This window comes from Hibiscus syriacus, unplaced genomic scaffold (assembly GCF_006381635.1).
Source record: "Hibiscus syriacus cultivar Baekdansim isolate YM2019G1 unplaced genomic scaffold, ASM638163v2 tig00110446_pilon, whole genome shotgun sequence".
Lineage (NCBI taxonomy): Eukaryota > Viridiplantae > Streptophyta > Magnoliopsida > Malvales > Malvaceae > Hibiscus > Hibiscus syriacus.
Genome location: NW_024062741.1, coordinates 1 through 24,654, shown reverse-complemented (window position 1 = coordinate 24,654; position 24,654 = coordinate 1). Strand labels below are relative to the sequence as shown.

At 32.3% G+C, this 24,654-nt stretch overlaps 1 protein-coding gene across 1 annotated transcript; it reads left to right on the top strand.

Annotated features, from left to right (window-relative positions):
- Positions 1 to 2,071: 2,071 nt before the first annotated feature.
- On the top strand, positions 2,072 to 7,775 carry LOC120125888 (UPF0481 protein At3g47200-like). Its single transcript, XM_039144210.1, has 4 exons — positions 2,072 to 2,257; positions 2,364 to 3,512; positions 6,048 to 6,552; positions 7,389 to 7,775. The coding sequence occupies exons 1-4, from the start codon at positions 2,072 to 2,074 to the stop codon at positions 7,571 to 7,573; spliced, it is 2,025 nt and encodes a 674-aa protein (XP_039000141.1). The 3' UTR covers positions 7,574 to 7,775.
- The last annotated feature ends 16,879 nt before the right edge of the window (positions 7,776 to 24,654 follow it).

Genomic DNA, 24,654 nt, shown 5'->3' with positions numbered 1-24,654 from the left:
AGTGTCACATTGACGTGGTGATGACGTTCGAACATGATAATCCCTAAACCCAATGTGAGTTTTTTTTGTTTGCCTAGGGGCCAAGTGCATCCACCCCTGCTCTCCACAGCCTTATTTTAAGACGAGGAAAGACAAAACCTAAAATGTTCAAAATATAAAATAATTTAAGGTACGTGAAATTTAAAATATTATTTTTTTAATATTTTCGATTCAACCGCTAAAACCAAAAATGTTATAAAAAATGTATGCAACCGAAAATTTTAAGGAAAATTTAACATTTTAGGTTCCGCGAAACCTAAAATGTTACGCTTTTTAACATTTTAGGTTGCGCATTTCCCTAGTCTTAAATTAGCTTGCCGTCTCTTAGACTTTCCCACCGTGGCGAAATTTGAGATAAAATTTGGGGGCCCAACGTAAAATTTTAAAATTTTCAGAGGTTAAATTAAAATTTTTAAATTTTTTGAAGGTTTTAGTTTACATTTTTCCCCCAAAAAAATAAGGTCTAACTAAAACTTTTGAAAATTTGAGAGACTTAATGAGATTTTTTAGAAATAATGGGAGGGGGTTTAATCAAGAACATTCAAAAAATTTAAAGTTTAATATGATTTTTAAAAATTTTGGAGGGGCCAAATTAAATTTTTGAAAATTTTAAAGGTCTACATTGTAATTTTAAAAATTTTGGGGGGCCATGTCCCCACTAATCCATCTTACCTTCCGCCACTGCTTCCCCAGTAGCTCCCTCCACCTTTATATATTCCAATGTATTTCCACAATTTTGTTCATCTTTCTTCGTTCTTCACCCTCATCTTTCTCATTTCACAAATCTCAGATTTTCTGTCATTTGTTACGAGGTAAGGTTTATTTTTCCTAACTTTAATTTCTTTGCATTTTTTATTTCTTAATTTTCTTATTGTAGTCTGTATATATTGACATAAAATTAAGGGTAAAGTGCGTAAATGGTCATCTGACTATAGAATGTTATTTTTTTATGTCCCTCGATTATTAGAAGTTACAAAATGATCCTCCAATTATAAAGTGTTGCTTTGTTGAGTGCATCAACTATTAAAAGTTACAAAATGATCACCCGACTATTCATTATGTTCTGAACTCGTTTTTTCGGTTAAAAATATAGACGGTATCCTGAGTTGAACGTTAACATGTTGACTGTGATATGATAAAATATGATCCCAGAATCTCAAACGACTATCATATCTCAGTCATCATGTTAACGTTTAGCTTAAACAATTGTCAATTTTTTAACGGAAAAAGACGAGTTTGGAACATAATGAATAGTTGGTGATCATTTTGTAACTTTTAATAATCGAGTGACTTAAAAAAGTAACATTCCATAGTTGGATGACAATTTTATAACTTTTAATAGTAGAGGGATTTAATAAAACAATACCCTATAGTCGGAGTACCATTTATATACTCTAAAATTAAATAATTTTATATATAACTCATAAACTCCTCGTACACCGTGAGGGGCAAAGTCAAGAAATTTCTATTACAGTTAAGATTTAATTGTAAAATTATTTGATCGTTAAGGGGCAATTTAATCATTTTATCAACTAAAAACTTCATAATTTTAGAAACTAAAAGAATAATTTATTTATTAGATAATCATTTTATCACAGTATATAATTGAGCCAATTGCAACATATGTCCCCAAACTATGACCCTTATTTCAAATTGATCCTTAAACTTTTAAATTAGTCCTTAAACTTTTGACTATCATTCTAATTTTGTCCCCAAACAATGACTCTTATTTTAAATTATGACTATTATTTCATCCCCAAACTATGACTCTCATTCTAAGTTAGTCCTTAAATTTTGAATCTTTCAATTTCATCCTCAATTTCATCCAAATATGTAATTAGTTTCAAATGCATCCTCTAGCATAAATTTTATGCATTCGTTTCTACATACAATTTTTTACCATTAACTTTTAAAACAGTACGTGAATAATCTATCTATTCTATTTAATAAATTAAAATATATAATTAAAATAATATTTATAATTTTGAAATAAATTACGGACTGTGATTTAGATTAACTTTTTGTGCAGGACATGGCTTCAGACGACGGAATTACCATATCTGTAGAAGTGCCACCGTCAGCACCTGCGCCAGTGGCTACGGAAGATTCTGCACCTGCGTCAGTTGCTACGGAAGAACCTGCAATTCCGCCTGTGGTGCAGCCTATAAGTTCATCCAGGGGAAAGACTAAAACATCTCGAGCTCTTAGCATGTTCAAGGTATTTGAAAAAGCATACGTCATAAATCACGAATTAACTTATTATTATTTTTCTTTATAAATTAAGAAATTACTTATTGATGCTTTTGTGCAACTGATGGCTTTAGGAGACATGTTGTATGCATAGAGTGCCTCATCGACTACGTCAAGTAAACAAAAAAGCCTATGAACCAAATGTGATTTCAATTGGTCCTTACCATCGTGGAAAGCCACACTTGGCCCCGATGGAAGTCATTAAAGAACGTTGCTTTTGGGAGGTTGCTGAAGAAACCAACCGTGGCATGGTGGAATTTGAAAGCGAAATGACACCGTTTGAAAATGAAGCCCGCAAATGCTATGAAGAACCTCTTGACTTACCATCTCAGAAATTTGTGCAAGTGATGATCTTCGATGGATGTTTCATTGTTCAGCTGATTCGAAAGGTTTATCCAGGGGGTATTTTTAAGGTGGGGCGAATTCAAGCCGACATTCGCAATGATTTGTTACTGCTTGAAAATCAGCTTCCTTTCTCTGTGCTCTTCAAGTTGTACCAAATGATAGTGCCAGAACCCGGAGAAATCAAACAATTCGCTGAGTTGACTCTTTATTTCTTTGAGTTGTCTCACCGTCGCTTACCCGAGAGAGATTTTATCCATCTGCTAGACATAGTACACAGTACTTACCTTCCCTCGGCTCGAGGAATAGAACAACACCAGGTTTTTAAAGCACAAGCAGAAGCAGAAGCAGTAGCAGAACCGAATTCCCAACGCTCGTGGAAGTTCATACGTAGCGCAACGGAGTTGGAAGACTCGGGAATCGGTTTCTTTGGCGCCAGTGTTGAGAAGATGAGAGTCGAGAACCAAGGGGTAGAGCTAGAGATATTTGATATAATGTTTACATCAGATACCAAAGTATCGAGGATTCCAACTTGTATCAAACTAGGTACCAAAGTACTGTGGATTCCAACTCCTATCACACTAGATACCAAAGTACTGAGGATTCCAACCTTACAAGTTGATGACTCGACGGAGCGCCGATTACGCAATTTCATGGCCTTTGAACAATTCTTCCCCGTCGAGAAACCGACTTATTTCGTCGATTACGTGGTTTTCATGGATAACCTCATCAACACAGGCAAGGATGTGCAGCTACTCTGCAAGAGTGGAGTTCTTGACAACTGGTTGGGAGATGATGAAGTAGTTTCCCAAATGTTTAACAAGCTCCGAGAATCCATTTACATGTCACGGGACTTCTACTATGCTGAGATATTTTGTAAGGTGAACAAGCATTGCGAGATAAAATTGAACAGATGGATGGCGACACTGAGCAAAGATTATTTCAATACTCCTTGGTCATTCATATCATTTGTTGCGGCGGTTTTCTTGATCTTGCTTACCCTAACACAAACCATATTTTCAGTCCTTTCATATTTTTAATCAGTAAGATTGTTAAATTTAATATTTCCCTTAAAATAACGAGTGTGCAACGACTTACAATAAAACTATGTATATCAGCCGTTGGTTGTTATACTTTCGTCTCACCTTAAATCCTAGCAGTTCATTTAAACAATATAATCACTAGTAATGCCAGTTGGACGGATCCAATATAAATGGTGAGACAAACACGAGTATAACTAGGGGTGATTACCGAGTTGAGCAATTGGAATTCGACTCTGTCAAAATCCAATAAAAACTCGACTCGAGACCTTAACGAGTTGAATCGAGCAAAGTTCAACTAGACTCGATAAGTTCGCCAACAACTCGTTAATTTTTTTATTAACTTTTAATAGTTATCTTAAAAAATTATTTGGTTCATAAAATTACTAATTTGTTAATAGATAATAAAAAATGATAAATTATTAATCTATTAATTTTCTAATAGATAATTAAATATATTAAAGGGTAACCTACATAGGTGACCACTCAACTATTGTCAAAAATCATTTTGACCACCGATGTTTCAATTTGATCAAACTGACCATCCAACTATCTAAATGCTTCAATAAAGCCACCCACCATAAAACAGTTAACGGAACAAGTGACGTGGCAGTTAAAAACATTTTGGTATAATTACATAATTGGTCAATGTTACTTATATATTCTTTCAATTTAGTCATCATTTTAATAAATTAAAATAATGACACATGTCATCATTCGATTAGATGACTAAAATTAATTTTGTTTTTTTTAATTTAATAATTTTATCTTTCCTCGAATTAGAGGGTGACATCTAAGAAATTAAACCAGCATTTAACGAGGGCTTTAAGGATTTGAACCATAAACCAATGGTTGGGACAGAAAGCATCAAACCATTGGGCCAAAGCATGAACTTTGGATAACTTTGTACAACAAATAATATATATTTTCCATCTTAGTAAATTTTTCTTTATACAACAAATAATATAATTAATAAATAAAAATTAAGAATATTTTTACATTAATAAAAAAATATAAATATATAAAACATATTAATATTTTTTAGTTAATATTTAATATTATATATTTATTAATATGTATTTATTAATATAATACGAATAGTAATTTTTTGTTAATATAAATATTATTTATATATTTGTATTTTTATTAATTTAAAAAATATTCTTAATTTTTATTTATTAATTATATTATTTGTTGTATAAAGAAAATTTTAGTAAGATGTAAAATATATATTATTTGTTGTACAAAGGTAACCAAATGGATGCATTGACCCAATGGTTTGGTGCTTTCTATCCCAAGTAAGGGGTCACCCTCCGATTGGAAGAAATACCACGTCAGCTGTTCCGTTAATTGTTAACGGCGGGTGGCTTGATTGAATCATTTAGATAGTTAGATGGTATGTATGATCAAATTGTAACATCGATGGTCAAAATAATTTTTTAACATAGTTGAGTGGTCACCCGTGTAGTTTACCCTATAGTAAATTACTAATTAGTCATTAGTATCTTACTACACCAAAAAATTAAACTCTGTTATTATTTTAATGTATTTATGAATTATTATTTTGATGTTTAGACTTTGAATTTGTTTCATACTCTTTTGATAATTATTTTGTTTAATTTATTAATTTATTTTTATAAAGTTTTATATAGTATGAATAGATTTTACTTACAATTAAAAAATAAAATAAAAATTTTGATAAACTTAACGAGCAACGATTCCTACTAACAAATTTTCTTAACGAGAACCAGTCTACTGCCCAACTCGCGATCTACTCGCTTGATAACTACCACTAAGTATAACATTGTATACGCTCTATCTCCATCTATTTTATATCATCTTTACATCTAAAATTTATATAAAGAATTATTTTTAAGGGTAAATTACACATTTAATACCTAAACTATCAGTTTAATTTGTTTTAGTACCCAAACTTTCAATTTTTTTAAAACCATACCTAAAGATTAGTTTTTATTTCATTTTAGTATCTCGTCGTTAAAAACTTACATATTTAGTACTTAAAATATCAGTTTTGATCCGTTTTAGTACATAAATTTTTAAATTTTTTTCAAAACTTAAGCATGATTTAGGTACTAAACGTGTTTTGATACATATACTTTCTTTTTTTAAAAAACTTAACGATGGGTACTAAAATAAAATAAAAATTAAACTTTAGGTAATTTTTGAAAAAAAATAAAAATTTAAATATTAAAATAGATCAAAAGTAATAGTTTATATACTAAATTCGTAGTTTACTCATTTGATGAATGAGATTGATAACATTATTTTCCCCACAAATTAACATTATGGCTAGTCCGGGATCAGAGAGTCTTCAAATTTTGAGCCCACAATGATCGTTGATCCACGACAAAATAGTCGGCCGAGATTCGTTCTTCCCATGAATTCGCCACACAGGATTCGACCACCATCCAACTCAACTCGATTACATTCTCACTCCCCGAGCTCCGGTTCTTTATTCATCCCATAGAAGAAAAAACACCTGAAGGAAGAGAAGTAATACGGTGCGCCGCCAGAATCCGACACCAGAAAACGAAAAAGCCAAAAAAAATATTCCTGCGATTGGTCGCCCGGCCGTTGTTGGCGAAGGTGAAAGACACGACGGGGATCGTTGGATTGGACGTTGTTCCCAACGCCAGGGAAGTCCTGATCGGACTCTACAGCAAGACCCTTAAGGAGATCCAGACCGTACCCGAAGACGAGGGCTACCGCAAGGCCGTGGAGAGCTTCACGCGCCACCGTCTGAAGGTCTGCCAAGAGGAAGAAGACTGGGAAATGATCGAGCAACGCCTCGGATGCGGCCAGGTCGAGGAGCTCATCGAGGAAGCGCGTGATGAGCTCACTCTTATTGGGAAAATGATCGGTTCGTACCCTTTTATCGTTTGTTAATTGTTATGTCATTTTTGGGTTCGATCTTTGTTTATGATCGGTTTAGCCTTCCTTCAAGCAAATTTGGTTAAATTATAGCTGGTTATTTCTTTGCTCAACTAAGGCTGCCTATGAGAAATGATTAATTTTGTTAATAAGAAGGTATTAGAATTGCTTAATCCTAATCGAACAATTTGCATGGAATTTGAATGAATTTGATGTGAAAGTATAATAGAAATCAAATTTGCATCGGCTGAGAATAACAAGTTGGTGGTTAAAATCGAACTGGTTGCTCGTTTTTGGAAAGGGAGGTATTATGCTTTCATTATCATTGAGATTTGAGACTAAATTCATCTTTTTTCCATGAGGTTAACACATCCAAATTGCTTAATCATTATGCTTATCGATCAACTCAATCTTCAAAACTTGCTTTATTTAGATACGAACCCTTACTTTGCAAGCATTAGACTGATGTTAATGTGTGTTGTTCTTCTGGTCTAGCATCGGCACGGTAGTTTTTTTAGTTGTCCTCGGCATATAGGTAGTTTCTGGTAACTCATATTCATAATTTATCAAGTCATTTACTTTTAGTCGCGGTCATCAATGATTCTGGTCTACATTGTGTCAGGGTGTTTTTATGTTGTTGTTATTATGTTGGTTGGCACTCTTACAGCTGTTTGATGAGCTTTAATCTGTTCTCTAGAGTCCAGTAAAGTCTTCCTCTGTTGCTACCTAAACCCTTTATAAGAAGTAAAATTGCTAGAAAACTTCTGATGCTTTGCATTTTCTGAATAATGAATGACATTCCATTCTATATCATGTTGGTTGCAGAGTGGGATCCTTGGGGTGTTCCCGATGACTATGAATGTGAGGTTATCAAAAACGATGCTCCAGTTCCCAAGCATGTTCCACTGCACCGTCCTGGTCCACTCCCAGAGGAGTTCTACAAGACACTCGAAGCCCTTTCTGAAAAGGATGAGCCTAAAATCACCTCCGGGGAGCCACAGATAATATAGTAAGCATACTGAAGCGTTTTGGCTAGAGACACTTAGGTTTTCAAAGTCGAATATTGCATTTTTCTAATCATCCTTTTGTTTATGCTTTTCTTTTTCTTTTCAATCCTGTATTGCCCCTGTTCTTTGATGAATCAGAGCTTAAACCCTAAAGACAAAAGCTGGAATCATTAAGCTGCTAATAATGTTAATATACTTGGGGTCCTCTCAGCTATTTTTCTCCATCCTTCATAAATTTATATAAATTTATCCTTTTTCATTTATTATTCTTTAGCTAGACATTATTCGATGATTTAAGCATGGCCTCGCTCGATTCTATTTTCTCATAAATTTCATTTGGCTGAGGATTTGATCTTTCCCCTGCAACAAAGAGATGAACTTTGCTCCAAATCTCCACCCAGCTCTGGCTAGGATTCTTCCCTCAATTGTTTTCTCTCATCACCTTGAGTGTCCTATCAATTAGGTCACGTCGACCGGAGTCCTTGTACAAGTTTGCTATCAGTATATAGAATGCTTGAACTGATGGATCGAGTTCAAGGCCTCGTTTTGCCATATCATCGGCTAGAGGTGTATTTTTATGTCTTTTCAGGCTTGCGGTAATGTCTTGTAGATCAAAGTAAAACCTGCAATCACAGTGGTCGACGAGATGACATTTGGTAAGCTCATTCCTCTAAATACTCACGACGCATCATCGACTTCCCCTATCACCTTCGAGTGAACCTGTTGCTCAAGTTCTAAGCTTCAACACATGAAGAGGTCATCATTGTCCAAGAAACAATATCATGATTTCCCTTATCAATGAACAACTTAGAAGCTTCACCTATTGAATCAATTTTGGAGTAAAAAATCAATCAAACCACTGACCATAACCAGGCTCTGATCAATCCCTTGCTTTATCGTAGAACATTGACTGCAAATCCCATACTCAAAGTTCAACGCGAGCGCAGCACGCTTGACATCGTAAACTCATCCGAACATTGATATTAGCATCGCAGTCCGAGTCTTTTTTGCGGCATTTCGTCGAAGAAATGGCGTGCTTTGTCCACTCCAAAGCATTTGGCACGGAGACACGAGGGTGTTGTTAAACTGCAAGTGGTGTTGAAGACCCATTTTTATTATAGGACTGTGAATGTATATATACGTTCTTTGAAAGAGTTGGAATTGCAAAATGACTCGAAAATGTTTCTTCCAAAAGAACAAATATCAGTTGCATGGAAAGTAATTCTTTGCAATTTCGAATTGCTGCTTATTCAGGGCAGGAGCTGTCTTGTTTATGAGATAATAATAGATTCGTTGTTGGTCCAGGGAGCAACTAGCTTAAGTGCTGATAATATCTGTATCAAAAGCTCCAAGCTATTTGATAATGATCGTTTAAATATTCTATAGTAGCTAGTGCCTGAACCTGATATATCTAAGGATAAAAACCATCCTTTTAAATACTAAAGTAATTAATAAGGTCGTTTTGTTCGGGTAATTCTAATTAAATATTTAATTATAAAAAAATTACATACCGTATTATAAAGTATTCACATTGGATACCAAAAATCATACCTTTTCTTTTTATTGCTTGATGAACTTTACCGTGCATGCAAGCAAGGAATATACACATTAATTACTCCCCTTTTTGCAAATGTTAAGCTTAATCAAACTACCTTAATTATTAAAGAAATAATTGTTATTTTTAGAGGTTTCATGTTCGAGAACCTGAATTTTAAAAATTTTAGAGGGGCCAACGTTAATTTTAAAATTTTCAGAGGTTGAAATTAAAATTTTTGGAAGGTTTAGTTTACATTTTCCCCCAAAAAATTAAGGTCTAACTAAAACTTTTGAAATTTTGAGAGACTTAATGAGAATTTTTAGAAATTATGGGAGGGGTTAATCAAGAACATTAAAATATTTTAAAGTTTAATATGATTTTTTAAAAATTTTGGAGGGGTCAATTTAATTTTTTTTTGAAAATTTTAAAGGTCTACATTGTAATTTTATAAATTTTGGGGGGCCATGTCCCCACTAATCCCTCTTACCTTCCGCCAATGCTTCCCCAGTAGCTTCCTCCACCTTTATATATTCCAATGTATTTCCACAATTTTGTTCATCTTTCTTCATTCTTCACCCTCGTCTTTCTCATTTCTCAAATCTCAGATTTTCTGTCATTTCTTACGAGGTAAGGTTTATTTTTCCTAACTTTAATTTCTTTGTATCTTTTATTTCTTAATTTTCTTATTGTAGTATGTAAATATCGACATAAAATTAAGGGTAACGTGCATAAATGGTCCTCTGACTATAAAATGCTACTTTTTTATGTCCCTTGATTATTAGAAGTTACAAAATGGTCCTTCAATTATAGAGTGTTGCTTTGTTGAGTCCATCGACTATTAAAAGTTACAAAATGGTCACCGACTATTCATTATGTTACGAACTCGTCCTTTTTGTTAAAAAATAGACGATATTCTGACCTGAATGTTAATATGTTGACTGTGATATGATAAAATATGATCCCCGAATCTCAAACAACTATCATATCTCAGTCATTATGTTAACGTTTAGCTTAAACAATTGTCAAATTTTTAACGGAAAAAGACGAGTTCGTAACATAATAAATAGTTTAGTGATCATTTTGTAACTTTTAATAGTCGATGGACTTAAAAAAGGTAGCATTCCATAGTTGGATGACAATTTTATAACTTTTAATAGTAGAGAAATTTAATAAAGCAATACTCTATAGTCGTAGGACCATTTATATACTTTACCCTAAAATTAAATAATTATATATATATAACTCATAAACTCTTCATACACCGTGAGGGGGCAAAGTCAAGAAATTTCTATTAGAGTTAAGATTTAATTGTAAAATTATTTGAGCGTTAAGGGGCAATTTAATCATTTTATCAACTAAAAACTTCATAATTTTAGAAACTAAAAGAATTTATCTATTAGATAATCATTTTATCACACTATATAATTGAGTCAATTGCAACATATGTCCCCAAACTATGACTCTTATTTCAAATTGATCCTTAAACTTTTAAATTAGTCCTTAAACGTTTGACTATCATTCTAATTTTGTCCCCAAACAATGACTCTTATTCTAAATTATGACTATTATTTCATCCCCAAACTATGACTCTCATTCTAAATTAGTCCTTAAATTTTGAATCTTTCAATTTCATCCTCAAATTCATCCAAATATGTAATTAATTTCAACTGTAGTTTAACCTAAATTTTATTTTTTTCAAATATATAATAATATTTTTTTTTTCAAATATATGAATTCATCAAAGAAGTTTGGGGACTAATTTAGAATGAAGATCATAGTTTGGGGATGAAAATGAAATATTAAAAAATTTGAGGACTAATCTAGAATGACAGCCATAGTTTAAGGATGGAATTGAAATATTTAAAAGTTTAGGGACTAATTTAGAATTAGAGTCATAATTGAAGGATGTATAATGCAATTAACTCTAAATAATTCCTTCAAAATGTTACATACAAATTTTTACCATTAACTTTTAAAACGGTACTTGAATAATTTATTTATTTTGTATAATAAATAATAATGTATCACTAAAATAATATTTATTATTTTAAAAATAACACAAATCAAACCATCTCAGTTGTAAAAGAATTGTTGTTGCTCAATAAGGTCTTAAATTCCAATACCATAAATATTAAAAATATGAATATTTAATATCAAATGATTGAAAGTAATCATTTATCATAGATAACTATCAATATGTTTAATTAGTTCATAATAGTGGTGTAAGAGTATCCGATGCATGCTTTTACACAGGGAAACGGTTTTATCACAATATATAATCCATACATAATGTTACTCATAGTGGATCGAGAGGTGGATAGAAACGGTTATTTCTTCTAAAAATTTAAAAAAAATTATATATTTTAATTTTTATATTTTCTATTAAAAACTTATTTTTACTCTGTCAAAATTGTATAAATTCGTTCTCCCTTAAAATTTATAGGTGTTTATGCATTCATTTCTATATACAATTTTTTACCCTTAACTTTTAAAACGGTACGTGAATAATCTATCTATTCTATTTAATAAATTATAATACATAATTGAAATAATATTTATAATTTTAAAAATAAATTACAGACTATGATTTAGATTAACTTTTTGTGCAGAACATGGCTTCAGACGACGGAATTACCATATATATGTAGAAGTGCCACCGTCAGCACCTGAGCCAGTGGCTACGGAAGAGTCTGCACCTGCGTCAGTTGCTACGGAAGAACCTGCACTTCCGCCTGTGGTGCCGCCTATAAATTCATCCAGGGTAAAGACTGGAACATCTCGAGCTCTTAGCATGTTCGAGGTTATTGAAAAAGCATACGTCATAAATCACGAATTAACTTATTATTTATGTTTTTCTTTCTAAATTAAGAAATTACTTATTGATGCTTTTGTGCAACTGATGGCTTTAGGAGACATGTTGCATGCATAGAGTGCCTCATCGACTACGTCAAGTAAACGAAAAAGCCTATGAACCAAATGTGATTTCAATTGGTCCTTACCATCGTGGAAAGCCACACTTGGCTCCGATGGAAGTCATTAAACAACGTTGCTTCTGGGAGGTTGCTGAAGAAACCAACCGTGGCATGGTGGAATTTGAAAGCGAAATGACACGGTTTGAAAATGAAGCCCGCAAGTGCTATGAAGAACCTCTCGGCATACCATCTAAGAAATTTGTGCAAATGATGATCTTGGATGGATGTTTCATTGTTCAGCTGATTCGAAAGGTTTATCCAGGGGGTATTTTTTAAGGTGGGGCGAATTCAAGCTGACATTCGCAATGATTTGTTACTGCTTGAAAATCAGCTTCCTTTCTTTGTGCTCTTCAAGTTGTACCAAATGATAGAGCAAGAACCCGTAGAAATCAACCAATTCGCTGAGTTGACTCTTTATTTCTTTGAGTTGTCTCACCGTCGCTTACCCGAGAGAAATTTTATCCATCTGCTAGACATAGTACACAGTACTTACCTTCCCTCGGCTCGAGGAATAGAACAACACCGGGTTTTTAAAGCAGAAGCAGAAGCAGTAGCAGAGCCGAATTCCCAACGCTCGTGGAAGTTCATACGTAGCGCAACAGAGTTGGAAGACTCTGGAATCGGTTTCTTTGGCGCCAGTGTTGAGAAGATGAGAGTCGAGAACCAAGATGAAGAGCTAGAGATATTTGATATAATGTTTACACCAGATACCAAAGTATGGAGGTTTCCAACTTTTATCAAACTAGCTACCAAAGCACTGCGGACTTGTATCAAACTAGCTACCAAAGAACTGTGGATTCCAACTTCTATCACACTAGATACCAAAGTACTGAGGATTCCAACCTTACAAGTTGATGAATCGACGGAGCGCCGATTACGCAATTTCATGGCCTTCGAACAATTCTTCCTCGTTGGGGAACCGACTTATTTTGTCGATTACGTGGTTTTCATGGATAACCTCATCAACACGGGCAAGGATGTGCAGCTACTCTGCAAGAGTGGAGTTCTTGACAACTGGTTAGGAGATGATGAAGTAGTTGCCCAAATGTTTAACAAGCTCCGAGAATCCATTTACATGTCACGGGACTTATACTATGCTGAGATATTTTGTGAGGTGAACAAGCATTGCGAGGTAAGCTATAACAGATGGATGGCGACACTGAGCAAAGATTATTTCAATACTCCTTGGTCAGCCATATCATTTGTTGCGGCGGTTTTCTTGCTCTTGCTTACTCTAACACAAACCATATTTTCAGTCCTTTCATATTTTTAATCAGTAAGATTGTTAAATTTAATATTTTTTTTAAAATAATGAGTGTACAACGATTTCCAGTAAAACTATGTAAACGAGTGTGCAACGATTTCCAATAAAACCATGCAAGTGAATGTGCAACGATCTCCAATAAAACTATGTACATCAGCCCTTGGTTGTTCTACTTATCACTAGTAATGCCAGTTAGACGGATCTACTATAAATGGCGGGACAAACATGAGTATAACTAGGGGTGCTTAATGAGTTGAGTTGAAATTCGACTAGGTCAAAATTCAATAAAAGTTTGACTCGATACCTTAACGAGCTGAGTCGAGTAAAATTCAACTTGACTCGATAAGTTCACGAGCAACTCGTTAATTATTTTTTATTAACTTTTAGTGGTTATCTTAAAACATTTTTTCATTCAGAATATTACTAATTTACTAATAGATAATAAAAAATGATAAATTATTAATGTGTTAATTTTCTAATAGATAATTAAATATATTAAAGGGTAACCTACACAAGTGACCACTCATCTATGGTCAAAAATCATTTTGACCACTGATGTTTCAATTTGATCAAACAAACCATCCCACTGTCTAAATGTTTCAATCAAGTCACCCGTCGTTAACAGTTAACGGAACATGTGACATGACAGTTAAAAACATTTTGGTATAATTACACAATTGATCCATGTTACTTATATATTCTTTCAATTTAGTCCTCATTTTAATAAATTAAAATAATGTTAGAGATGTGAATGTTTAAAGTCAAATGATCGAGAGTAATCATTTATCATATATAACTATTAATATGTTTAATCAGTTCGTAATAGCGGTGTAAGAGTATCCGATGCATGCTTTTGCACATGGAAAAAGTTTATTCACAATATATAATTCATACAAAATGTTACTCAGAGTGGATGAGAGGTGGATAGAAACAGTTATTTCTTCTAAAAATTTAAATTTTTTATATATTTAATTTTTTATATTTTCTATTAAAAATTTATTATCACTCTCTTAAAACTGTATAAATTTGTTATCCCTTAAAATTTATAGGTTCATCCTCTAGCATAAATTTTATGCATTCGTTTCTACATAAAAATTTTTACCATTAACTTTTAAAACAGTACGTGAATAATCTATCTATTCTATTTTAATAAATTAAAATAAATAATTAAAATAATATTTTTAATTTTAAAAATAAACTACAGATTGTGGTTTAGATTAACTTTTTGTGCAGGACTTGGCTTCAGACGACGGAATTACCATATCTGTAGAAGTGCCACAGTCGGCACCTGCACCAGTGGCTATGAAAGAGTCTGCACCTGCGTCAGTTGTTACGGAAGAACCTGCACTTCACTCTTGTTTAGCGTATGACCGACTTTGGTTATTAATTTAAAAATTAAGATTAAATGGTCCTTAACTATATCGGTCCGTTTGCTTTAAGTCTATTCGTCGTTAATTCCCATTAATCCTTTTTGTTTAAGTTCCTAATATGGTTGAGGGACTACAATCGAACGGATCAATAATATTAAGGACTAAAATCAAACGAATCAATAATCTTAGGGACCATTTCTCCTTAATTTTTAAATTAGTGACTAAATTCAGTCAGGCCGAAAATATAGGAGAATATTCACATAGTTTACCCTTTTATGCAAATCGTTTTATTGCATATAATCATATGATGATTCTAATCTGTCAATGGTTTTCATAACCTTTTTTATATAAAAACTTACATTGTGATAGTAATTTTTTAATTTATTTTCATTTTTGTTAAATATAAATTGACATGAAATCTAAAAAATACTTTAAAATACTATTTTTTAAAATTTATAATCATCTCTCGGATCACATACGTCGTTATTATCCGACATTATTTCGATCACTGTCTACATCCACACCCGTCAATAGAAATAAACGCTAAACAACAAAAAAAACAATAAATATATAAATAAGAAGACAAAAAATTACCAAGTTCAACCTTGATGAATTTTTCATGAACCCCAACAATAGGAAAGCTTCGTGTAGCCAGAAGTTTAACATAGTTTGGTTTCAAGATGATCTTATGGTTGGCAATGACGGGTCAAAGATTTTTAGATTTTAGTTTCGATAGAGATTGAGGAGATTATAATATTTTCCGACTAGTTTGAACTATATAAAAAATAGAAGAACAAGAAGAATAGTTTGATTATCTTTTTAACCGGATAAACCATATATTCATGGAAGAAATACCATTGAAAGAATGAGAAACAAATATTAATTTAGAAGAAGAAACTTAGGATTTTTAACGTACCATGTCAATGTTTTTTAATAACAACGAATGACATCCACCGTGATAAAAATGAATTAAAAGTTTAGTGGTTGTAATATAAGTTTTTAAAGTTTAATAACCAAAGTGAAAGTGCCCTAACAGTTCGGTATATAGATTTTTATATGTTAATATTATCAATAAATCTTATAAGCAAATGTAAAATCTTAAATATTCTTTAAAAAATCATTTACTCATAATGTGATATTAATTAATTCATTATCAACTAACATATTAATAATAAAAAAAGAACTGCTACAACAATAATTGCAGCAAATAAATTAGCACCCGGTAGCCTCATTGACTAATTATATAATTAACAAAAATATATATATATATAATTAAACAATTATAAAAAATTACTATTTTTTTATTAATTTTAGGTAAGTATAAAACAATATATGTTCAAAGATAATTCTCAATCATTTGATTGGGGGCAGATTGGGGCAGTCACCCCCCAAAATTTTAAAATTACTATATATTTTAGATTTTTTCTATTAAAAATCTATTTTCGCCCCTTTTGAAATTCAAGTTTCCCATAATTTTAAAAGTTTAAATTTGCCCCCTAACATAGAACTCTGCGTCCTTCCTTGACTCAAACCCTAAATTGACAAATATTTTCTTACTAGAAGTCGCTTGATTTTGATAAGATAAACTAATTATTATATAATTAACAATGAAATCAATTATTATAAAAGATAAACCAACAAACTGACAAGAATATGTCCAGTAAGGTTCAAACTAGGGGTGTTAACGACCGAGTCGAGCTCGAGTATTGCTGAGTTCAACTCGAAAACTCTGAAATGGAGCTCGACTCGACTCGAAAACTCACGAGCTTAAAATTTTCAAGCTCGACTCGAGCTCGAAATCCTGAACTAAAGCTCATGAGCAGCTCGAAATGGAGAAAAAATCTTAAACTTAACTCGATTGAAGCCTCAAACTCAAACTCGAACACGAACCTTAAATACATAAAAATCTTATTGTATTTTTTTTTAAAAAAAATCAATACATATTATTAATATTATTAATAATTTATTTTTTAAAAAATAAAATCTTAATATATTATATTTTCGACCTGCTCACTAGCTTTTCGAATCGAATATCGAGTAGCTCGTTTCAGCTCATTAAGAATTCGAGTCGAGCTCGAGTCGAGTTCATTCGATCCGAGTATTTATCGAGCCTTGATCGAATCGATCTTAAGCTCGCGATCTGTCTAGTCTCATTTACAGCCCTAGTTGAAACATGATAAGAGCTGGAATTGGGACGAAAAGCACCGGCCTTTATCACAGGACAAAAGCCGAGATTCTTTTGCCGATGGTTCACGGCTGGAATTTGGTTGTAAGTTGGTTCCCAGGTCAAATATTTTCTTAGTATATAGGGATGGGTATGGGATCCAAACCCGACGGGTTCAGATTTGATCCGATCTGATTGGGTCAGATTTTTTTAAAAATTTGAGTTTGGGTCGGGTCATGTTTTTGTCAATGTGATGCTCGGGTCGGGTCGAGTTTGGGTTTAGGGTGAAAAATACCCGACCGACCTGACCCGAAAAAATATAATTTTACCTTATATATTTAGGAAGAAGTATAATAATACCCCTCTATTAGTTTTGGTCCGTTTTAGTACTTAAACTTTCAAAATTTTCAAAACTTAATGTTAAATTTTGAACTATGATACTAAAATGAAACAAAACTAAATTTTTTAATGGTGGATACTAAATTAAAATAAAGCTAAACTTTTGGTATATTTTGAAATATTCAAAAGTTTAAGTACTAAAACATATCAAAATTGATAGTTTAAGTACTAAACGCATAATTTACACATTATTTTAATTATGAGAAGTATAAAAAGGAAAAGTGAGATTAACAGAGTATCGAAATTTATATTTGCAAAATTTTAATCGATAATATACAAATAGATTGGCTGATAATCATAATATATATTTAGATATATGACTTTAATATAATAATATTTAAAAGATAAATTATAAATTTCATCCCTCATTCTTTTTCATTATTTTCTTGGTCATTGACTTAATTTTTTTAGTTTACTTACTAAACTTTTGATTTGTTACTATTTTTTATTATTCCGACATTAATTACTTAATGATATTATAGCTTGACGTTTTTCTTTTAAAAATTATGAAATGATTCCAAAATTTTCTTTACTTTGCTAAAAAAAAAATTATAGTTGTGAATCTCCTTTGATTTCTCAATGACGATGCATCTTCTTCCAAATATCAACGGTGGGAAGCTGACGGAGGAGAAAGTGATCTATATATCTAAATTCCATGTTGATCGAAAGATGAATATTATAGATTATATTGGTTTCATGGTTTGGGTTTTATGAGTTTTATGAGTTTTAAAGTGATTCAGATAAAATCTAAACTAATATAGTGAAAATGAGACAACGAGGTGAGTTTATCGATATCTTGAATAATTGAATAAGATACCGAAAATTGTAATTGTAGCGTCGTTGTGACACATGCATGAAACTTGAAAATTTTCATATACGGAGGAAGAAGATAAAAAAAGAAGTAAAATATAAAATGACATGGATGACACATGGATTCCATGTCAATAAAAAGTAGTCTACATTATCATGTGTGATAGACATGTCACAATTTTATTTATGATTTAATACTCGATTAATTAAAATAAGAATAAATAAAAAATTTAATGAGTAAAATAAAAATTTTAGACTGTAATGACTAAAATAGAAGTATAAAAAATGAAAGATGTAATTTATAATCTACCTGTATTTAAAAAATTAAAGGGTAAATTATGTGTCTATTCAGGGATGGACTCGGGGTGAGTGGGGGCAATTGTCCCCTGAAATTTTAAAATCACTATATATTTTAGATTTTTTATGTATTTTCTATTGAAAATCTATTTTCGCCCTCTTAAAATTCAAGTTCGCCCTCTGAAATTTTAAAAGTTCAAGTTTACCCTCTAACATAGAAGCCTGCGTACGTCCTTGCGTCTATCACCTAAACTATCAGTTTTGGTTCGTTTTAGTACTTAAAGTTTAGTTTTTGTTTCATTTTAGTACCCCGTTCAAAATTTAACTTTAAGTTTTGATTTTTTTTGAAAGTTTAGGTACTAAAATGAATCAAAATTGATAGTTTAGGTACTAAATACGCTAAATTTTTAAGGATGCGATACTAAAATAAAAAAATAAATGTTAGGTATTGTTTAAAAAATTAAAAATTTACACTGAATATAACTTATCAAATCTGATAATTTAAATATTAAACTCATAACCTACCAAAATTGAATTGAAATATAGTAAAATTAGAATTGAAATCCATGCATGAAAAGACTCGGGATTAGATACTCACAATTGCCGACCTCAAACGTTTGCCGACATAACTAATATCTCCTATCATTCACCATCGACAACGTTGTTTATATTCCAATTCTATTATGAGCTTTAAGCTTCAAAGAATATTGAGTGCAATATTCTAAGAAGAAAGTGTACGATGATCATAGTGAGGTAGCTCAAGAATCTATTGATGTCAAGTCGGACGATTGCATTCAATCATGTAATGGGTGGAGACAAATTTTGCTGCCCGTGAGATAAGGATATACAATTACGTCAAGGCATCGCATGTTTTTGATCATTTCCTTTGAATTTGTTTCCTCGTTCCTGCGGTCGTTTCACACTTGATGGCTTCATTTTTCAAACTTGATGGCTTCGTTTATCATCGATCCAGACATTTAAGAAGGGTAAACTTGATGAGCACAATAGTTTTGATGGTTCACTTATGGAGCCTGAACAGACACTAGATGGATCCGACTGGGTGATCCGTGGGATATGCAGATAAGAGGGAAGAAGATGGGTTTGAGAGAAGAAAACATATAAAAAGGGTAAATTAGAACTTTGCCTCTAAATTACTTTGAATTTATAAAATGGTCCCTAATAATATTTTATCTAAAGTTTAGGGGTTAAAGTAAAAATTAAACCCTTATACTAATGTGTCATGTCATCAAACTAATGGAGGTTAAAGTCCAAGTGACCACATCTTAATTAAAATGAAACAAAAGTGACCACCACGTATTAACTTTTTTAGATCGAATGACCATACGTTTATAAAATTGAAACAAAAGTGACAAACTCTGTAGTTTACCCATTTAAGAATGAGTCGAAAATTTTAATTTTCTTTATTTAAAAATAATGGATATGTAATTTTTTTCCCTTAACCCGTATCATCTTGACTTGGTTCTGATTTCTCTATTTTTTTAAGAATACCCCTTCTCCTACTCGTATCGAATAGAACATGCTAAGGCAAACCTTCTTCATGTAAAACCTGCTTGATTTAGATCGGGAGAATCGTAAGATTTTATGAAACCATGTGTATATGGCTAGAATTCGTAGTCAATCCTATTTCCGATAGGAGTAGTTGACAATTGAATCCAACTTTTTCCATTATTTTCATATTCGTAATAGTGCGAAAGGAAAGCGTGGCTCCAAGTTGTTCAAGAATAGTGGTGTTGTTGAGTTTCTCGATCCTTTGACTTAAGATTAGTCAGTTCTATTTCTTGATTGGGGCAGGGAAGGGATATAACTCAACGGTAGAATGTCACCTTGGCGTGGTGAAAGTCATCAATTCGAGCATGATTATCCCTAAGCCCAATGTGAGTTTTTCTATTTTACTTAGGGTCCAAGTGCATCCACCCCTGCTCCACAGCCTTATTTTAAGGTGAGGAAAGACACAACCTAAAATATTAAAAAAATATAATATTTTAGGTTATGCGAAATTTAAAATATTAATTTTTTAATATTTTAAATTCAACCACTAAAACAAAAAATGTTATAAAAATGTATGCAACCGAAAATGTTAAGCAAAATTTAACATTTTAGGTTTTGCGAAACCTAAAATGTTACGCTTTTTTTTAACATTTTAGGTTGCGCATTTCCTTAGTGTTAAATTAGCCTGTCGTCTCTTAGACTTTCCCACAGTGGAAAAACTTTGAGATAAAATTTGGGGGGCCAACGTAAAATTTTAAAACTTTCAGAGGTTAAATTAAAATTTTTAAATTTTTTGAAGGTTTTAGTTTACATTTTCCCCCAAAAAATTAAGGTCTAACTAAAACTTTTGAAAATTTGAGAGACTTAATGAGATTTTTTAGAAATAATGGGAGAGGGTTTAATCAAGAAAATTCAAAAAATTTAAAGTTTAATCTGATTTTTAAAAATTTTGGAGGGGCCAAATTAAATTTTTGAAAATTTTAAAGGTCTACATTGTAATTTTATAAATTTTGGGGGGCCATGTCCCCACTAATCCCTCTTACCTTCCGCCACTGCTTCCCCAGTAGCTCCCTCCACCTTTATATATTCCAATGTATTTCCACAATTTTGTTCATCTTTCTTCGTTCTTCACCCTCATCTTTCTCATTTCACAAATCTCAGATTTTCTGTCATTTGTTACGAGGTAAGGTTTATTTTTCCTAACTTTAATTTCTTTGCATTTTTTATTTCTTAATTTTCTTATTGTAGTCTGTATATATTGACATAAAATTAAGGGTAAAGTGCGTAAATGGTCCTCTGACTATAGAATGTTGTTTTTTATGTCCCTCGATTATTAGAAGTTACAAAATAATCCTCTAATTATAAAATGTTGCTTTGTTGAGTCCATCAACTATTAAAAGTTACAAAATGATCACCCGACTATTCATTATGTTCTGAACTCGTTTTTTCCGTTAAAAATATAGACTGTATCCTGAGTTGAACGTTAACATGTTGACTGTGATATTATAAAATATGATCTCAGAATCTCAAGCGATTATCATATCTCAGTCATCATGTTAACGTTTAGCTTAAACAATTGTTAATTTTTTAACGGAAAAAAACGAGTTTAGAACATAATGAATAGTTTGGTGATCATTTTGTAACTTTTAATAATCGAGGGACTTTAAAAAATAACATTCCATAGTTGGATGATAATTTTATAACTTTTAATAGTAGAGGAATTTAATAAAACAATACCCTATAATCGGAGGACCATTTATATACTCTAAAATTAAATAATTTTATATATAACGCATAAACTCCTCGTACACCGTGAGGGGGCAAAGTCAAGAAATTTCTATTAGAGTTAAGATTTAAATGTAAAATTATTTGAGCGTTAAGGGGCAATTTAATCATTTTATCAACTAAAAACTTCATAATTTTAGAAACTAAAAGAATAATTTATTTAATAGAGAATCATTTTATCACAGTATATAATTGAGTCAATTGCAACATATGTCCCCAAACTATGAACTTTATTTCAAATTGATCCTTAAACTTTTAAATTAGTCCTTAAACTTTTGATTATCATTCTAATTTTGTCCCCAAACAATAACTATTATATCATACCCAAACTATTACTCTCATTCTAAATTTGTCCTTAAATTTTGAATCTTTCAATTTCATCCTCAAATTTAGGGACTAATTTAGAATTAGAGTCATAATTGAAGGAGGTATGATGCCATTAACTCTATATAATTCCTTCAAAATGTTACAATTTTTTCATTAACTTTTAAAACGGTACTTGAATAATTTATTTATTTTATATAATAAATAATAATATATCACTAAAATAATATTAATCATTTTAAAAATAATACAAATCAAATGATCTCAGTTGTAAAAGAATTGTTATTGCTCAATAAGGTCTTGAATTCCAACACCTTAAATGTTAGAGATGTGAGTGTTCAATATCAAATGATTGTTAGTAATCATTGATCATTGATAACTATCAATATGTTTAATAGTTCGTAATAGCAGTGTAAGAGTATCCGATGCATGCTTTTGCACAGGGAAAAGGTTTTATCACAATATATAATTCATACATTACTCAGAAAGGATCGAGATGTGGATAGAAACGATTATTTCTTCTAAAAATTTAAAAATTTAAAAATTTTATATATTTTTTATTAAAAAATTATTTTTACTCTCTTAAAACTGCATAAATTTGTTCTCCCTTAAAATTTATAGGTTCATCCTCTAGCATAAATTTTATGCATTGGTTTCTACATACAATTTTTTACCATTAACTTTTAAAACAGTACGTTGAATAATCTATCTATTCTATTTAATAAATTATAATACATAATTAAAATAATATTCATAATTTTAAAATAAATTACGGACTGTGGTTTAGATTAACTTTTTGTGCAGGACATGGCTTCAGACGACGGAATTACCATATCTGTAGAAGTGCCACCGTCAGCACCTGCGCCAGTGGCTACGGAAGATTCTGCACCTGCGTCAGTTGCTACGGAAGAACCTGCAATTCCGCCTGTGGTGCAGCCTATAAGTTCATCCAGGGGAAGACTAAAATCTCGAGCTCTTAGCATGTTCAAGGTATTTGAAAAAGCATACGTCATAAATCACGAATTAACTTATTATTTTTCTTTATAAATTAAGAAATTACTTATTGATGCTTTTGTGCAACTGATGGCTTAGGAGACATGTTGTATGCATAGAGTGCCTCATCGACTACGTCAAGTAAACAAAAAAGCCTATGAACCAAATGTGATTTCAATTGGTCCTTACCATCGTGGAAAGCCACACTTGGCCCCGATGGAAGTCATTAAAGAACGTTGCTTTTGGGAGGTTGCTGAAGAAACCAACCGTGGCATGGTGGAATTTGAAAGCGAAATGACACCGTTTGAAAATGAAGCCCGCAAATGCTATGAAGAACCTCTTGACTTACCATCTCAGAAATTTGTGCAAGTGATGATCTTCGATGGATGTTTCATTGTTCAGCTGATTCGAAAGGTTTATCCAGGGGTATTTTTAAGGTGGGGCGAATTCAAGCCGACATTCGCAATGATTTGTTACTGCTTGAAAATCAGCTTCCTTTCTCTGTGCTCTTCAGTTGTACCAAATGATAGTGCCAGAACCCGGAGAAATCAAACAATTCGCTGAGTTGACTCTTTATTTCTTTGAGTTGTCTCACCGTCGCTTACCCGAGAGAGATTTTATCCATCTGCTAGACATAGTACACAGTACTTACCTTCCCTCGGCTCGAGGAATAGAACAACACCAGGTTTTAAAGCACAAGCAGAAGCAGAAGCAGTAGCAGAACCGAATTCCCAACGCTCGTGGAAGTTCATACGTAGCGCAACGGAGTTGGAAGACTCGGGAATCGGTTTCTTTGGCGCAGTTTGAGAAGATGAGAGTCGAGAACCAAGGGGTAGAGCTAGAGATATTTGATATAAGTTTACATCAGATACCAAAGTATCGAGGATTCCAACTGTATCAAACTAGGTACCAAAGTACTGTGGATTCCAACTCCTATCACACTAGATACCAAAGTACTGAGGATTCCAACCTTACAAGTTGATGACTCGACGGAGCGCCGATTACGCAATTTCATGGCCTTTGAACAATTCTTCCCCGTCGAGAAACCGACTTATTTCGTCGATTACGTGGTTTTCATGGATAACCTCATCAACACAGGCAAGGATGTGCAGCTACTCTGCAAGAGTGGAGTTCTTGACAACTGGTGGGAGATGATGAAGTAGTTTCCCAAATGTTTAACAAGCTCCGAGAATCCATTTACATGTCCGGGACTTCTACTATGCTGAGATATTTTGTAAGGTGAACAAGCATTGCGAGATAAAATTGAACAGATGGATGGCGACACTGAGCAAAGATTATTTCAATACTCCTTGGTCATTCATATCATTTGTTGCGGCGGTTTCTTGATCTTGCTTACCCTAACACAAACCATATTTTCAGTCCTTTCATATTTTTAATCAGTAAGATTGTTAAATTTAATATTTCCCTTAAAATAACGAGTGTGCAACGACTTACATAAAACTATGTATATCAGCCGTGGTGTTTACTTTCGTCTCACCTAAATCCTAGCAGTTCATTTAAACAATATCACTAGTAATGCAGTTGGACGGATCCAATATAAATGGTGAGACAAACACGAGTATAACTAGGGGTGATTACCGAGTTGAGCAATTGGAATTCGACTCTGTCAAAATCCAATAAAAACTCGACTCGAGACCTT